The sequence below is a fragment of the Gavia stellata genome, chromosome 3, assembly GCF_030936135.1.
Source record: "Gavia stellata isolate bGavSte3 chromosome 3, bGavSte3.hap2, whole genome shotgun sequence".
NCBI lineage: Eukaryota > Metazoa > Chordata > Aves > Gaviiformes > Gaviidae > Gavia > Gavia stellata.
This window is the reverse complement of record NC_082596.1, coordinates 14,715,289-14,733,133: the sequence shown is the minus strand read 5'-3', so window position 1 is coordinate 14,733,133 and position 17,845 is coordinate 14,715,289. Positions and strand designations below refer to the sequence as shown.

The following is a 17,845-nucleotide window of genomic DNA, read 5'->3' as shown; positions in this document are numbered from 1 at the left end:
AGTTCATCATCATCAGTGGGGTATAATGGTAATTGTACAGGAGCAGAATCAATGTAAAGACAGCATAGTTTCAACTCACTGTCTCTAAAGAGTCTATAATTTACAACTGAATCTGACTTCAGCTGATCAAGTAGATACCAGATTAGGATAAATGAGTAATAATACCCATTACTTCAAAAGATACACACATCTCATCTTTCAATTCAGTAAAAGTGCATGGATTTCTAATCATCAGCTCAAGAACACTTGTCAACAGCTCCCAATCAAACATGAATGCTGGAGGTGGAGTTTTGATTTGAAAGCAGCTTGCAGTTTTTAATGATGGCTCAAACATGTAAAATGCCATTTGAAATGATTACGATGTCTGTGTGGAAGGACAGGTAATCATCAATGTCTACATTAAAACCGTAGTGACTGAAATCTGTCCCAGAAGATGTTCTGTGCCTTTCTCTATCACATTGTCTTTCCGAATATTCAGTCTCACAAATGATGGCCCATCATGATGGGTATCTTTTCAAGACTGACAGATGTGACTACTTTACTCAAGGGTCATTATAAATCACAAGTGCTGGAATAAAAATATAGTAAAGGAGCAATACAGAGAGAACAAGATGTTTCTTTGTCATTGTTATCATGCTGTCTCAAGGACAGTCCAGAATACTGTGTTGTTTCAGTCTATTGTGTCACTGATCAATATTCAGTAATACTGATGGACTGCAGTGCAACTAATGACCTCAAGCAAATCAGTGAATTCACTACACGCCTGGCACAAAAATGTATTAGCTTCAAAAGACACTGATAAAATCTATATGTTATGCTTCATCAGCTGGAATTTTGAACGTGCCGAGAAATATTTGGAAGCCTGATTGAAAAAGCAAAAAATCAAGTAGAATCCTTAATAATTTGGCTTAATTTTGAAAAAATGTGGAGCAGTCACAGGTTTCTGAAAAGTTTGGTGAAAATTAGTCACAATTTGGAATCCAAACCTACTTATTTAGATGCTTAAGTAAAGATTTATCAACACAAACTTCCTCTATTTGTCTTTTATTTATTTGTTTGTTTGTTTATTTACCTGCTTGTCATTTTCAATGACATTCAATTATTCGAGACCATATCCTTTTTTTAGATGGATAGAAACAAAAGGTCTGTATCTCTGCCAGCACAATGACAGACCTCCACAAGGTACCTAAGATACTCAAGGAATATATCTGCTTTCTTGCTGGGGACAAAAAGGAACTTAAACATGTAATTTTCATTATAATTTGTTTATCAAAAGTCAAAAGTTTCTGATGAGCAGAATGATTTTTTTTTTCCCAAAAAACCCAGCTGAACTCCAAGACACTTCTGCCCACTAAACAGGTTTCCAGTTTGCTACACCTTGGCAACCAGTATGGAGAGCTGGGAGACCATCCAGTAGGTCTTCATGCTGGATCTCAGTATTGGTGGATCCCAGGGTGCCAGTAAAGGTAGGAAATGAACAGTTATTCCATTTAATATCCAATTCACCTTCTTTCACTCCTTAACCAGGTCAAAGTTGAATTTTAAAGTCTTTGCCCTTTCAGAAAGCTCTGTTTGATTTGGGATGGTAGTTTTCTAAAGAATGGGTAAAGAAGACAAATAGGATCTAAGCAAAAAGTGCCACCTGCCCCACTGAAAAGCTGAGAATACCCTTCTTCTGCCAAGACGGTTTAAGCCAGTCACTGGTGCAGAAATGTGAATGCTTAGATTCATAGAAAGATGGATGAAAGATTGACTCATTCAGCCTCTTCTCAGGAAAGGATTTGCTCCCAAGATATGTCTAGCCTGTTCTGTAAAACCTTCCCTGATAGAAATCCCCAGCTACTCTATCGTAGTCCTTGGCCAGTTTCACCATTAGGAAATTGTTGCCCATACTGGAGCATGTGCCATTGTGGTCCTGGGGATACTGTAAGGGCGGGTATCATTACATGCTTGGGAGACTAATAGAAAACTCGAATTTGTTTTTTTAGCTAAATGTCTTTTTAAGATGATCATTACTCTAACCATGCCAAAGTCATTTCAGGAGAGCAATGGTCACAGAGGAAATGGGTAAGTGGGAAGAATGCAGGAGAGAAAGTTCAGAGTTTGTCACTGGTCCTGTGATTTGCTGGATAGCTGTCACCACTACCTATCTGGTACATGAAGAAAAGCACACGGATCCCTAACGTTGGGAAAATAAATGACAAGGCAGCTTTAATAGGAAACCAATATTACCAACTCTAGCCAGCCAAAGCTCTCTTGGGGATGTCAAGCGGGGCTTGAAAATCAGTCTGAGGTATGCTTGGTATTTAAAATACATTTTTAATTCTTGCTGATCCATCAAGCCTTTTTGCTTTGCTGACATTCCATAGTTGCAAGCTTTACTCTGTGGCTAGGAACCTACAATAAAAATGACTGCTCAGCTTTCATAAAATCTCTTTATTTCAGAAGATGGTGGTAGGAGAAATATCCCTGAAGTAAAAGCATTCAAGCTATGATGTTTGGACCTATGGTCAGGATGTGAGCTGCCACTTCTCAAGAGGCATCACTTCGCCAGACCTGTGCTGCTCATATTACAAGATCTGACAAGATCACAGCCCAGGGGTTTATGGCAGCAACTCTTAATTAATCTTCTATCTACAACAAAAACGTAGCAAATATTGAAGGGCATGTGTTAATAGAAACTATGAATATTCTATAGAGCCATACGAGAAAGACAAACATAAAGAACCTTCTACTTGGCAGTCTTCTATGCTGTGCTTTAAATTAGCCACACAGGACAAATGGATTTAGTGCTGTGCCAGGTTATTTCATCTAGATTACTAAAAGATACACAATTAGGGCCATCAATCTACAGACCCAAATCCTACAAATATCAGCAAATTACATGCTGTAAGCTATGCAATTTTGAAAGCTAATGCTCTTTATCTGGTTCTAATTCACAGTGTTTTATATTTTTGCAATAACCACAGCATTTAACTACTCATAGGACAATTCTACTGAGAACTGAACGTTCCTCTAGAAGAAAAACTTCAGAGGAACAAAGTTAATTTCCAAAGCTAGTATAAACAGATTGCATACTACAGGTTATCTCCCTGGGGCCAGGATGGGAAACTAAGGTTTCAGATTAAAGAATTATGCCTGAAATACATAATTTAATAAAATAAAGAACTTCCTGGTAACAGCATTAGACTTTTACATCTCTTAACAAACACATCACATATCCAAAGAGAAATGATTTTTGGCTTGAGAGATGTACGATCTCATGAACCAACTGATTTCATCAATGGAAGACTGTTTCCTGCTGCAGTCTAATAAATCACTCCAGCCAGCCAGTGCCAGCCACTTACAGTAAGAACCAGCTGAGGGTAACATGAACCGCGTAGAGCTGCTATTATTTCTGCAGCTACAAGAAAGTGAAAACCCCAAGAGGACAAACATATATGAATATTACCAAGTGACTACACCTAATTCTACCCTTGGTGTTAGAAATGTAGTTGCACTGAAGTCACTGGGAAATTTTGCAAATTATTTCTTCCAGTTTTATTCCTACTATGAAGATAAATATTTGTCTTTTTATTGAGATCTATTTTGTAGTTTGTGCTGGCCTAAACATCTTACATATACTGGTATAAAAAACCTGAAGTAACTCAGTTGAGTAGCACCAGTATAAAACTGCAAAAAGAAAATTGAAAACTTCATTAACATTGTCATATGCTAATATTCACATAACCCATTTTAGAAGTATAGCAAATGGGATTGGACTGGATATCATACCAGCAGTTTCATACCAAAATTTCTGGATTTTTAAATACCATGTCCTCATTGGCTTTTTTATTTCCTTAGCCATATGGAAAACAGTCAGGCACAATTAACTATTTGTCAGAAAACAATCTATTAATTAACACCATTCCGCGTGAATGAGCTGAAAAATCATGTTCTTTGCCTGCCAAAAAGCTTCCATTTCTGCTTCATTTTTATGCTCAGAACTAAACATAGCTACAGATACGCTGCTTGACATAACTGACCAAGGGAAAAAAGAACAACTGCTGCTGAGGTTTTTCAGAACCAGCAGCCAGCGGGATTTTCTAAAGATAGGTGGGGGGTCAGCAGGGCTTCACCTCTGCATCTCGTAAAATTCTTTACTGAAAGATCTTTGATTAATCTAGGCAGAAATAGACTAAATCCCAATTAAGACATTCATATTTGTGGCAGGGCTTGAAAGAGCAAAGAAAGTTGGGGGGGGGGAGGGAGTAAGTTACAGTGTTTTCTAAGCTTAACCTTAAAAATATAAGACCTGACTTCAATTATATTTATATCCGTTCAATTCCACTGACGTCAATGGATTTACTCCTAAATTATGCCAGATGGAAATCAGGCTAGCTATTACCACATTTTCATGCATATAACCAGCACCCCTTTAAGAGCACCGTTTATTCAAAGGTATGTCCTCAGACAGCATGCATCCTCAGATAACCCAGCTACAATCAGAAGAAGGGGTAATCACTGATGGGGAATGCCAGGGGAGAACTGCAGAGTGATAGTAGGGGAAGGGAAAGAGGAGATCTGGAACAAACTTCCTTTGCTGTGTTCTGCACATGCACATAACCTTCATAACCTGCTGCTGAATCCTGGGCACTAAACAGATAACCTCTGGGGCTGACACAAGACAACATGGTGGCTATTCGCCTTCCTAGTAGAAAAGCAGCCTGTGATCTATGTTACCTCTGAGATCAGTATTCCTGTATTTCATTTTTCAGCACAGCAGCCTGCAATGCTGTTGTTTCCAAAACTCTGAACCCCTTTGCAGGTCCATGCAGGGTTACAGGTGCATAACCGTTATCAGTTAGTGGTTGGCTCTTTGTAACCGTTTTACAGAATTTTTCACTTGCTTGGATGCAATCCTATAACCACAACCCATTCCTTCTGCTTGTGCTTGCAATATCCAAGCAGCTGTTTCAAGTTATTTGAAGGGGCTAGAGACTGAAGTTTTACTTGACGTGTCCAGGCTAATGGAAACTGATGATGTACATGACCTTTGATGAGTGCAAACAGCCCCTCTGTCCAACCTGAAGTGAAAGAAGACAGAGAAGCTAAAATTCTTCTCTTTGTGGTTTCCTTGCAGCTGTGAAGAATTAATCTTATAGGGTTAGGCAAGGTTCAGGGAAGGCTGGTCATATTCTTGCCAATGGGAGATATTTCAACACCTTCCAGCCCACTCAACAATTTGTATACCTGTCTGCACCCAACGGTCTCTGCAGCTCATCAGTGGGCTGCTCCTTCCACTACCACCTTCGCACAGGCTCCTGTAGCTCAGCTTCATCTCCCAGTCTCTTCCAGTGCTGTCCCACTCTTCCCTTCTCCCAGGCTCTATTCTTCTTTCTGCACTCGTCCATTTGGCTTATGTCCCACAGGAACAAAAATCACAGCAGAGACACAACATCTGATATGTGGTTCCATGTTTCCTCCTTTTTCTACCTTGCCTACTCAGATGGTTAGAGTTTGAGCAGGGTCTGCTCCTGTTAGTACTGTTATGCTGCAATCTCGCACGATGGCATTCCAGATTTGGCTAGTCCTTAGGCCCTCTCATACTAAAATAATTATTAATTTTATATTATTAACCACAACAATCACCACCAGAATCAGTGCTGCTCTCTTCCTCATTTCAAACTCTTGCAATAACAAAGCAAGAACCCAACAGTAAGTCAGCTCCTCCTCCATAACCAGCTTTCCCAAAAAACACAAAACCATGGGGTCTCAAGACAAAAAGGTCACATAAAAGGTTCCCACACTGCTCCATGCAACACTGTAATCCCTCTCCACACTGCTCCTCTTTGCAATACCTCTGCTACCAACAGCTTCTTCCACCTATTCCAGTTGCTTTTGCCTTGTTAACATCTTCCTGCAGTTTTGGGCACACAAATTTAAACCTCCGTTTTTCAATTTTATTTGGGAGAATGTTAATGTATTCTTTAACCCTATGATTCAGGGATCCAAGGAATATAGCAATAATAAGCATTTTTTAAGGGGAATGAACACATGTGTGTGTTTAAACCTAAAGTTTTAATGTAATCCCCCCCGAAGGGCCCTGAAGAAATCCTCATGGGATGAAATGAGGCCAGAGACAACACCATAAAGCACTTCCTTTCATAATAATGTACAAGCTTTTCATTCCATAAACAAATAGGTATGCTTCTATTTAGCCAGCAGGCTTCTCCTCAAAGTGAACTTTTTAGACCTGTTTCCATGAACATCACTGACATTTCCAGTTATAAAGCACACAAAAGCAGCTATATCCATACTACGCATAGGCAGCCTACTCTGGCCGATGTCTGAAACTATTTTCAGCACAAGATCAACAAATGAATGTTTGCACAGCAGCATCTGCTCAGCAGAAATGTATAAATAAAAAAAGCCCCAACAATAACATGATGTGTTCACAGTTTCAGGAATCTTCACTGTGCCTAACAGTCGTTAGCATTTAGTGATTAAAACCCAGGTGCTTCCTTCCAGCAGGGCTACTGTTACTGTACAACAACCTGAAACTCAGGGAATCCAAATAACATCTGAGAAAACCTTTGGTAAGTCCATTTGTCTTCAACAGCAACGTCACTACATTGGGAGCAGCAGGTCCAAACGCACATACAGAGTCTCCTTCTGATGTACACCCAAAGAAACAGCTACTTTGGCTCCAGGGCTCCTTTTTGTACCCTGACAATTGAACATGCGCACTGTATAAGTGGATAAACCCTTCCAAAGGAGGGAGGTGGAAACCCCTGTACTTAAAAAATGTTCCAGGATATCCATCTAGATCTCCGACGGTCTTGCAATAGGAGTTAGTAAGAATGGGTGTGCTTTTGCTGAAGCTGCTGGAGTTAAACCACCCTATTTGTACTTGCTGACAAGATGGCTCACTCTTCATGACAGCATGTCGTTTAAGTGCTACCATTTTTTAGCAAGTTCTTCTGACTCTTCTGATCCCTATCTCCAGCAAGTTTAACTTCTATCGCTTGTTATATCTGTGACTCTACTGATGCTGTCTGACTTTTCTGAAAAAAAAACTAAGCTGTTAGAAGAGAAAAATACTTAATGTCACTATTAGACCAGAGAAAAAAAAGTGACTCCATGGGCCATTTCAGCAAAAGCAGCCCTAAAATGGACTGCAGAGTCTTCCAAGGATCCTACTGTGTGGTTATTACTAAGGATGGTGTACTGCATGTCTGTTGAAATTGAATTATTTCTGTGTGCTGTGCTAGTGCTAGAAAAAAACCAATGTCATTCCAACAGGTTCTGCCATGAGGTCAGGTGTGATACAACAGCACCTAATTTCTCTACCCCTATGGTGTGTCTGACAGGATAAATCCCCAATGCCTCATGTGAGTGTGAGGCCACTTCACTTCTTTCATGTTCACCCTCTCCAGGCCTTGGTAATGTTGCATGTACGGGGAACTCTACCAAGAACGCTGCAAGGATGGGGCAGTTTATCATACATCTAGAGAACTTTGCTCTTCCAGAAGACACTGTTTTGGATTCTCCTACCCACTGACCCCCCTTCTCACCCTGTCCCTTTCAGGCTGTTTTTCCTATCTTGCATCCAAAGTCTAATGTGAACACCGAAGATTGCACCTCTATGTACTTTGGGTTTTTCCATTTGATTTCACTAGATTTTCTCTTTGAAGCTGTAATGGTCCTTCAGCCTTATTGATCAGTTTTCATTGCACAAAGAGGAGGACATAAAACTGTGTGTGATCTGTAGAAATCACATTTCTTCTGCCTCTATTTCTCTGTCCCCTGCTGCTGGTTGTTTAGAGCTTACATTAAAACTGGAAATGTTGCTGTCTTACATAGTCATTGTGCACCTCTTTCTTCCTTTCCTAATCCTTCAAGTGAGGAAAACAGCCAGGAGAAGGATATTGTGCATGTTGGGATTTTTTTCCATCTCTCCATGGAGACAATTAGCAAAATATTGTCTCTGCCTAGATTTACAATTGTAAAATGAGATCAAAATCTGGCCCTTCGAGGGAAGTGTTACTTTTGGAAGTGAAACAGCTGCTTTCAAAGCCAGTGATGCTGGCTGTTTGTGGTAATTCCAGAACTGATCTTAGGAATTTTACTTTTGAGGACAGTAGAACTTTGCTGAAGTATTGCCAAATAAGGTATCTACTAACCAAAAAAATATAGCAATGCTCCCAAAGTCCTTGCACTGTGATTATAATCATTAGACGGTAATCTCCGACAAGGTTAAATCTAATGTTATTCAATGGCTGTTCCCCTGCGTAGATTCCCTTTTGGTAGTAAAATCATTATCTTACTGTTTAAACATTCAGGCTTTCCTCTCTATTTCACAGTTCATAAAGCACCTTTATGGTGTTGACATTTTTTTTTCTGAACAGACAGAAGACAGTTTGTTTTTCCTGCTTTGATTAAATCCTGCATCCCACAAGCAGTGAACCTGTGATACTGCTCTACTGTTTTTAATTGTTTCCTTCTATTAAGATGCCAGCACTGTATGTCTTTCCTGCAGCCCCAGCGCGATTTTGCTACGTGCCTGGCATTAGAGCTGTTGGGTCTGAGGTTAATGTGTACACCGTACAACTCATTAGCTGCGCATTACTATCAGAGCCAAAAATCAACATGATTGATCCAACAATATGTTTGGGCTTGGGACCGAGACTCAAATGAGGTCTCACCAAAAGCAAAGGTCAGCAACTTGGCACAAATTTTGCTGTGCACAGAGAAAGCTTTTCTTCCAAACTATTCATCAGGGAAGGTACAAATGACAACTAATATGAGCCTCATTAAAAACGAGAAGAGGAAACCCCTTAGAGAGGGGAAGGAGGCTCCCTTGCTATCAAATTTTTTTTTTCAGTCCTTTCCTAAAGCTTTTATTTACATTACAGTAAAGACAATGTGGAGCTTAAAGGTAGCTGTGGGGCTTGGGGTTTAGGAGATGTGTTAGACTAATTATCTTGATGTGCACTATCAATTACTGTCCAGTTAAGCAGAGAGGATAACGCTGCAGGCAGAAATAAATCTTCAGAACTGAAGGATCTGGGGGAAGGGAATAAAAGGATTTTTTTTATCAGCACTATTATTTCTTTTAGTTAAAACTCCAGTGTCAAAACATTTCCCATCTTAAAATAACTAAAATAAAACAGACACTAGTTTAAGAGTGGGAGAGAGCAGAAGAACGATACAAGAGACCTTTTCAACCATGGATTTGTTTCAAGTACAGTTCTTCCGAAGATCTCACTCATAACTCAAGCACTCTTGCCACAGTCAGGCCCTGAAATCAGTACTTCAAAATACGCTATTTTACATATAGTATCATCATGTTCTTTTTTCCTCAGTAACCAAGGGTGTTGAAAATACTATTGAAACAACAATTAGGCTGTACGAGAAATACTTCCCTGCCGTCTCCAGAGTTGCTGTGTTGCAATATAATTGTCTAATGGCACATTTTTGTAAGGGCTGTCATGGTATTATGGGTATAATTTTATTTTTACAGGATACGATAATAAAGTAAAAGGCTGGCGTTAATAGCCTTAGGAACCTATTACATAAACAGAGGTTGAGAATTAAAATTGGACAGGATTTGTAGAGTCTGCATTGAGTAAATGTCTTGCCGCACTGAAAATTATAACGCATATAACTTTTCCCTCTCCACTATTTTTTTTAAACTCACCTATTATTCTAAAAGTCAATCTCTCTTTCCAACAGAGAACGCAGCTTCTTCTCAAGGTACTTTTAGAAAATCTGTTTATTTTTCTCTGTTAACAGTTGTTTGGCAAAACAGGATACAAGGCATATATTGCTTCTGCTTGTAGCAGCAGCAATACTCTGCTCTTCTGCAACAGCCATCAAACATTAACCAGCTCATCGGTCCTAAATGCACTTGTGGGTAGAGACAACGCACCTCCGATTGCAAGCTGAGTGGGTGAGCAGGATGGGGCAACACTATGCAGAAACACAGGGGGAAAAAAAACAAATGTTCTCCTTTGAATTAGGGCATTTTCACTAGAACAGCTCTGCTTTTGCCAGGAGTTTTCTCCACGGGGATCAGCTGAGGGTCTTGGGGAGGGAAGGGTTGCAGGGCAGAGAGAAGGGGGTTTTTATGGCCTATTCTGATGCTTTATAATCTATTTATTCATGCCATTAATCAAAAAGCTGAAATGGGAGTATTTTTGTGCTAGAAAAAAACCCCTGATGACTGGGGTGAGAGGAATTCATATTGGGCAGAGCCTGAAGGTCAACGCGACCCTAATGGGCCCCTCCATTGCCTTGAAGGTGATTTTTAACTTCAGGAGACAAAACCAGCAAATGAGAATGAGGTAATTTTGAACAGAGAAAACAAAACTCAATGGGAACTTAATGTTTGGAAAATCTGGGATTTTCTAAGATAGGCAATCCCTTTCCTTTCAAACTTCTTACATGCAGCCAGTAAGCAGAAAAATGCAGACAAACGAGCAGACAGACACAGTGCACAGGCATAGCCCTTGCACAACGCTGTCTTTCTCAGCACCCATCACTCCCAGCAATGTGTAATCAGGGTAGATCAGCCCCGGGGATGCAAGAATAAATCTTTTTGTCCCGTACAACTGAAGTGGGATCTAGCAGCTGGAGGGTGAGCTGGGTGTCCACAGCGCTGCTCGGGTCAGCACGATTGATGGGGGAGATGCTCAGGGCTTTGCTACCGCTCAGGCTGCATTTGCCTTGTTCTTTGTTTCAGCTGAGTTTGCCCCAAAGCATTGCCTTCATACCAGCCTCCCCACCCTGGGTAACTGTTCCACAGCATCTCCAAATGCCCGGGATGAGCTCCACACCTTTCCCAACTAACATGCTTGTCTGCTTTCTCCCACCCTGCATCCCACAGCCGGGCAAGCACACCCTTTCCTACCCCGCCACTACTGACACCCTACTTGCACCAGCAGAAGGAGGCAGAAACACACTGGGGCAGAAGGAGACCAGTTGTTTTGATGCTTAAGTGCTTAAAATAATTGGGAAGGGCACCTTCTGCTCCCCACTGAAGGCAGGGCTGGATATGGGTTCAGTAAAGGTCTCTGCTTCCTTATGCAACATGTGTTTTATTAAGGAGAGGCTCATGTCGCATTTAAATCGCATTTGAAAACCAAGGAGCATCACTGTCTTCAATTCCTTCACTGGCTTTCTTGCAATATTTACTGTCAGAGGCTGAGAGAAAAAAGGAGGCCTTTCACCTGCTTCTGAAGGAAGGGGATCAAAGCCTTCCTTCACATCACGCTGTATCTTTCCTGCTTTGTTTTCCAACTGAACTTGACTGCAAATGTGTTCAAACACGGGCTTTCAAACCTGTGAAGCCTCAAAAGGTGACCTGACCCGGCACATGCGTGAAGGGAGGTGGACCCTTTTGGACAGATCCAACTGTAGCTGCCAAGGCGAAAGATGGAGAGTCCCAACATCCTGAAAATTTTGCAAGATCTAGGAAAAAAATCCCTCATCTACCAAAATCTAGAAAGTTCCTTGTCCCGCAAAATCCAGTCCAGCCCAGCCTGAACTGCTGTTCAGGTTTGGGTTATGTAGAAGAAAGAGTTAAGCATCCATGCTGTGGCAGCCGTGCTCTGCAAAGTGACCGGTGCTCAGGACCACACCAGGATGTGCTCCCACAGCCACAAGCCTGCCACGTTGGAGGAACCAAGATTAACAGCTCCCATACCCTGGGGAGGCAGCAAATCCCCCCCGTTTCCTTTCAGCATCCTCTCCTTCTTCCAAGCTATAGCCCATCATTTCCTCTCTCAAACCCTGCTCCAGGTTTGTCACGGGACATCTGCAGAGGTCCCTCTCGCAGCAGAGCTATGGGCCACCACATAGATCCCACCTGTGCTCCATGTTCCTCCCTGCCCGCACAGGCACAGCTGCCAGAGCAGGAGTCACATCTCCAGGCTCACAATTCCTCCCGATGCAGGAAGGGAGAAGTTAAATAAAACTTCATGGCAGCATGACATTAAAAAGAAACCTTATTATCGTTCCTAGGGCTCACAGGAACAGCAATAGCAATATGCTGTATTTTATAAAAAAAGTTAAGACAGTTGTTAGGACGGTTAGATCAAAACTGAGGGAGAGCAGGCAGGGTGTGATTACCTCTGCTGGGATCCGGCCAGAACTAACACAACCCTTGTGGGAAGGGTGAGGGGATGTGCGGGGTCCGAGTTTACACTTCAGCTGAATTTCTGTAAGAATGATTGAACACTTGAAAGCTATCGCAGGCACAACAGCACTCACTCACTATTTAACTGTGCTCCATAATTATCTGATAGAGGGGTTCTCCTTCACTATAACCAAACTGTAATGCAGAAGTATAGACTTTCAAGCTCACATCCTTCATGCCTTCCATTTACCATCATATTCCTATAATTTTTCATGATGTATTTAAACTTATTCTTCTTTCCAACCACCTTGTACTGAGCACTTCTGCCTGACTTAGACTTATCGTTTGCTTGCATCTCATTGGCATGGGAAGAAATTGCACATGTGTTACAGATAAAGACTGGCAAAATCTTTAAAACAGTATGGTGAATGAAATGGCTGTTTTCACCCTGAGTTTTTCTTAATATATCCATTTACTAAATGCACCTAAAGCAAGAAAGAAAATGATGTTACTGCTGATAAAAGTGGCCTGTGGAGGAACCTTGCTGAAGCTGGGAGAGGAAATTACTCTCCATGCTATTTCAGGATTACGTCTTTCCTAAGAACAGGCTGATCGTCATCCCAGATAATGGAGACTGTTAATGTAATTAAGCGCTCTGTTGTGGTGTTTTACAAAGCAAACAAATAAGTTCCGTCATTAATAAGTTGCAAGGTTAAGCGACACAGGGCAAAAGCAGGACTCTTCGTTTGGATGTAAGTGCTCCACAGCAAGTTAGCTGGGATTTAAAAGTACAATTTCTAATTTAGGTCACACAGAAGATTTTCCCATTTGAGGTATGTGTAATCTCCAAAAGGTCAGATCATTTTAAGATTATGACTAGCTGTATATTATCAATATGAGAAATCGGGTTCTTCTCTAACCACTCAAAACGGGGCCAGGACCAAATTACCTTGTTCTTCTTCCTGGGCATTATAGATGGGTAGCATTTCCAAACATGCCTAGATAATTAGTAAAGAAAAGAGAGACTGAAAGAAAAGAACAAAAAAAAAAACCTGTAGAGACTAGAAATTACAAAGGAGACCACACTACAGGAATGTAATTTCCTTGCAAAGAAATTAGGCATTTGAGTAATAGTTTTCTAGCAAACGCTCATGTTTCTAGCAGGTTATTTATCTGGTTAAACCACACGCTGATTTGCACTGGGGTTTACGACACAGTACAACCCAAAACTCGCTGCAGTTACAGCCTAAACACACAGAGGTACCATCCAGGGCCAGAACACAGACCTGGGAATTAGTACAACCCGGATTTTATTCCTGACCATGCCGCTGGTTCAGTCTGTGCAGCCTGACGAGGCAGCTGGCCCAGAGGAAGAATTATATGCTGCCTAACGAGGCAGCCCTGTTTCCCAGTCCCTGCCCCTCTGCCACAGGCTCTCACTACTTCTCTTGCACTGGGATCTGCATTTGTCATAAAACCTGCAGAAAGCTAATGCTGGTTACCGAAAGTAATGAGTTTTCTACCAGCGTAACTGTCTGATCTGGCTCAGGGTCAGACAAGCACTGCCACCACTGCGATGGAAGAACTGGGAGAGCTAAGGGGAGTGGCGGCAGCCTGAAAATGAAAATTAAAAGCTCCAGCTTCCCCTGAAACCAGCCATGCTTTTGCTTGTGGGGCCAATTGCCAAATTGGGAAAAACTACCGTTGCAAAACCACTTTTGCCAGAACACCTTTCTGTGTTTGCATTCAAGAGGCAAAAATGTAGATAAAGCTGTTGCCAACAACATCTTGGTCTGTTGGAGCAGACGTTACAGAGTGATAAAATAAACTACCATTTCCTCAGTGTATTAGCTCTCCAGTGCAAGAGCAGAATTTTTGCTCCTCATGAAGGAACTCAACCGTAGGTAGATAAGCATGAGGAGAAAAGCAGCGATGCCTGTTTCAGCTCCTCTATAAGCCACGGGATGTGCAGAACTACAAAAAAGTGGGGAAAAAGAGAGGTGGAAAAGATTTCTACAAGGATTGAAAGCATTCCTGGAAAGAAGAGGCACAATTAACACACACATGGAAAAGCTCCTCAGTTAGGATGACATTACTAACTTCTTTTTTTGTATTTGGTCACTAGAAGTATCTTTAAGGGAGCATTAACAAAAGGAAAGACCTGGAAAGATTAAAACCCACATGTAGCTGTTCCCTCCCGCTGTGTGCGCTTGTGAATCCCACAGGTCTTGCTGAAGTGAAAAGACAAATACAAGAAAGAAAAGGTGTTGGGGAGCATGCCCACTTCATTACAAATCAGTACTTGACATTTCTCTTAGTTACAGAAAAGTTTTAGGACACTGGTGACTAATATAACTCCCTAATCCTTGGCCGGCTTCAGAGCCCTTGCCGTAAGGTCAAGGTCAGGACAAAGTTAGTGCCTTAATAAAAGAGGGAATATGGCATCTCTAATGATTGCTTCTGGCTGTTTTTCTCCTTACCTATAATAATGCCACAGTGCACGCTTGCTTTCTTAAAGTGATGCAGAACTCTTTGCTCTACCTGCTGACGGACCCTCAGGGCCCACCCCAGGGCACAGCCAGGGACCTGATGGTGAACCTGCAAGATGGATGTTTCACGCTGAAGACCACAAATTTGGGGCTGTCTTCACACGGAAGTTCAGAGAAGGTGGAAGAATCCTGTTAGCATGCAATTGCATAGTACCTTAGATAACCTACTATTTATTTTAATGTTACCCACCTGAGGGAGGCTCCGCTAATGAATCTATTTTTGTAGTACCATAAAGGTTGAAGTTTAGAGCTAAGTTTAGAGCAGAGACATATAAAAAATGTCAAACCAGGAAATAGCTTAATGAAAGTAGAGAGTAATCACAGCAAATTACAGTGAAATTTCTACGGGATTACATTTTGCATTCCCCAAACAAGCAGAGGAATTCATCTCACTTAGCGTCGTTCCATTTTGCTGAGAATTCACTGTAAGGATATGCTATGTAGGTAACATAATGTGACGCCATAAAAGCTTTCGTAAAAGTTACAGCCTAAGATGCTTTTCAAAACGAAGTTCAGATTTCTTTCCACTGCAGTCTATGGAAAAATAGCAAGAAAAATGCCACAAATTATCACAGAGTGAAAAAATTATGATAATATTAGGAGGAATACAAGGCACATGTTTTATGTTGTGGCTACTAATAATGAGGCTCCTTTCTAAACGCCAACATTTAGAAACCAACCAGCAGTGGATGTGGTAGGGAAGTTCACCCCAGGAGATGAAAGCTGGTATTCCCCAGCTGCTTCCAACAATCACTACAGAATTTAATCTCTCCCCACTGGCGAACCCAGGCTTGCATCTAGGAAATGCCCTGTGGTCAGCACCTCACCCAGCTGCCTTGAACACCTCTTCTGAAACAGTATATATACAGTTTGCATGTATATGTACAGTATATATACCTTCCTCTCCCACCTTGCAGGTTATCTTTCTTTCACCCAGGCTTTACAGCCCACAGTCCAGTAACAAATAAAAGCAATTTCACATTGGTTTTTTTACCATATGTAGGGTTTTTCTCTGCTTTTCAACAGATCTCCAACATGAGAAGAAGCTGGGAACTTTTGACCTCACTCCATTACTATTGCACAGCTCTGGATGGTTAGTTTAGTGGAAAAAAAATGTTGACTTTTGGGTAACAATGTCGCTTGCAAATCTCTCAAGGCTAATTCTTGATGACAGACACTGTAAATACACTGGAACGTGCACAGAGCTACAGCTTGGTCCTATTAAAGGCAACACAAGTTTCACCACTAAATTCAGCAGGACCTTGAAGTGAAATAAGATCTCAGTCCATAAGGCAAAAAAAAAAGAGGAGAAAGAAGCATGTGAATGGGATATTGTGTATTAACTGTAAGGAGAGGAAATTCATAAACCAGAAGGGTGCCATGTGTCTGCTTAAAAGGACCTGTGAGTATTTTACATATAAGATCTATATGATCTGCTACACAGCAGTTAGCCTTACAGAGGAGAGGATTTTGCAACAGAAAAAGCCTCTTATATTCAGCTTTTCATAAGTTTATAGAAAAGGATACAAAAGGGAAAACAAGATTTAAGACCCCACAGCTATACAGTTTAATACTGTTAAAATTTACTTACCAACGCTTTGGTGTTTTAACCCCAAATTATTCCCTGAAAACTTTTACATTTTCTACAGCACTAAGCAACAGAGTTGTGCTGTCCTCCCCACTCTGCAGGCTTGGAGGGACGGACAGGAAAACAGACGAAATCTGCCTGAAAGGTTTTGCAGTCTTTGCCTTTATACAAATGGTGTGGACCGACCCATGTTTTGCTAAAAATCGATGGTGTGCCTTCTTAAAGGACGCTACATAGAAATATGGCACCTGTGCCTGTGGCTCACATATTCTCATCTACAAAATCCCAGACAGAGCTAAAATGTACAGCATTTTTTTCAGGGCAGTTGCAGTCAGCTTTCCACACCTGTGCTGGATGCATAGGTTGAAAGGGCAGTGTGTACATCGCGGCCATTTTTCCACGCACCGCAGCTGGAGAGGCAGAGATGCTCTGAACGGCCGCCCAGGCAATATCTGGATGGGAGGTATTTCTAGGCACAAGCCTTAACGCTGTTACCGTAGCAGATCCACACTTATCAGTTGGTACAGTGTTTAAAACAAATTCTGAGACTACTAATTTAAAAATAGGTCCTCTCATACTGATACCATGCATTCATGGGTCAGCTTTCTGCAGGTCAATAGATCCCAAACTACTTTCGAACTGAATACCAGCCTTCCCCTGCAGTGTAAAATATTTTGAGATTAAAACTGTGCAAGACAAGGGGTAAGAGTTTCAATTGCAAGCTCGGCCTTCTACAAAGATCAGCTCAAACACAGGGTTGCAATTAAAGAACAAGCTCCCAGGCGCAGCGGGGACACCACCTCGTGCTCCAGACCATGCCCAGCTCCTGTGGCCAGGCACAGCAGAGGGGTGGACCATGGACCAAGTAACTGGTTACTTCCCAGGCTGGGAGTAGGAAGGTGACATCTCACACACATGAACAGGAGACATAACAGCGGGGGAGCTCAAGGCTGGTGTCAGTTTTTCTGACTCATGTCCCATGCCTAAACTTGAAAGGTCAAGAGACTTCTGATCTCCCAGGAAAGTCTTTGCTAATTGTCATACAGAAGCAAAGACTCAGGGGACCTTCTAGTTTTTTGTTGTTTTTTTTAAAGCACAAAAATTGGCACATTAAGAAAAGAAAGGTCTAAATCAAAACCCAAAACATCATTTAGCCTCTCCACTTCCAGACAAGACTGAATTCAGGAACAGAGAGCGAGCGAGAAAGAGAAAGCTTAGAAATGAAAATAAGAATGTTTTCATTACCTTTTCTGCAAGCCAGCCTAGATGCCTAATCTCTCGACTTCCGGCAATCCCTGTTTTACCCAGCTGGTCTCTGACCTCTGCAATCACCCTGGGGATGAGCTCATTGACACTGGAGTGGATGGCATTGAACCAGGCCTGGGCTGTAGCCGAATCCTTACTCCTGAGCACCACGGTGTGCTTGGCATCAGGTGAATGAACTTCAATAAGTCTAGAAAAACGGGGGGGAAAAAGATTATGGTCACTCAGATACCATTAGGCGGCTAAATTTATTACCTCGCTTAGTGTTAGCAATGAGTTAAAAAGAAGGTTACTAATATCAAGACCTAGCACTAAAAACTTACC

The 17,845-nt window shown here is 41.6% G+C and overlaps 1 protein-coding gene across 1 annotated transcript in view; it reads right to left on the bottom strand.

The window, feature by feature from the left end:
• The window catches only part of SNTB1 (syntrophin beta 1), a 117,020-nt gene that overhangs the window by 23,527 nt on the left and 75,648 nt on the right, over nt 1–17,845 (bottom strand). The window contains exon 3 of the mRNA XM_059836165.1: nt 17,504–17,711. Coding sequence (XP_059692148.1) covers nt 17,504–17,711 — 208 coding nt within the window. The remainder of the gene's footprint in view (nt 1–17,503; nt 17,712–17,845) is intronic.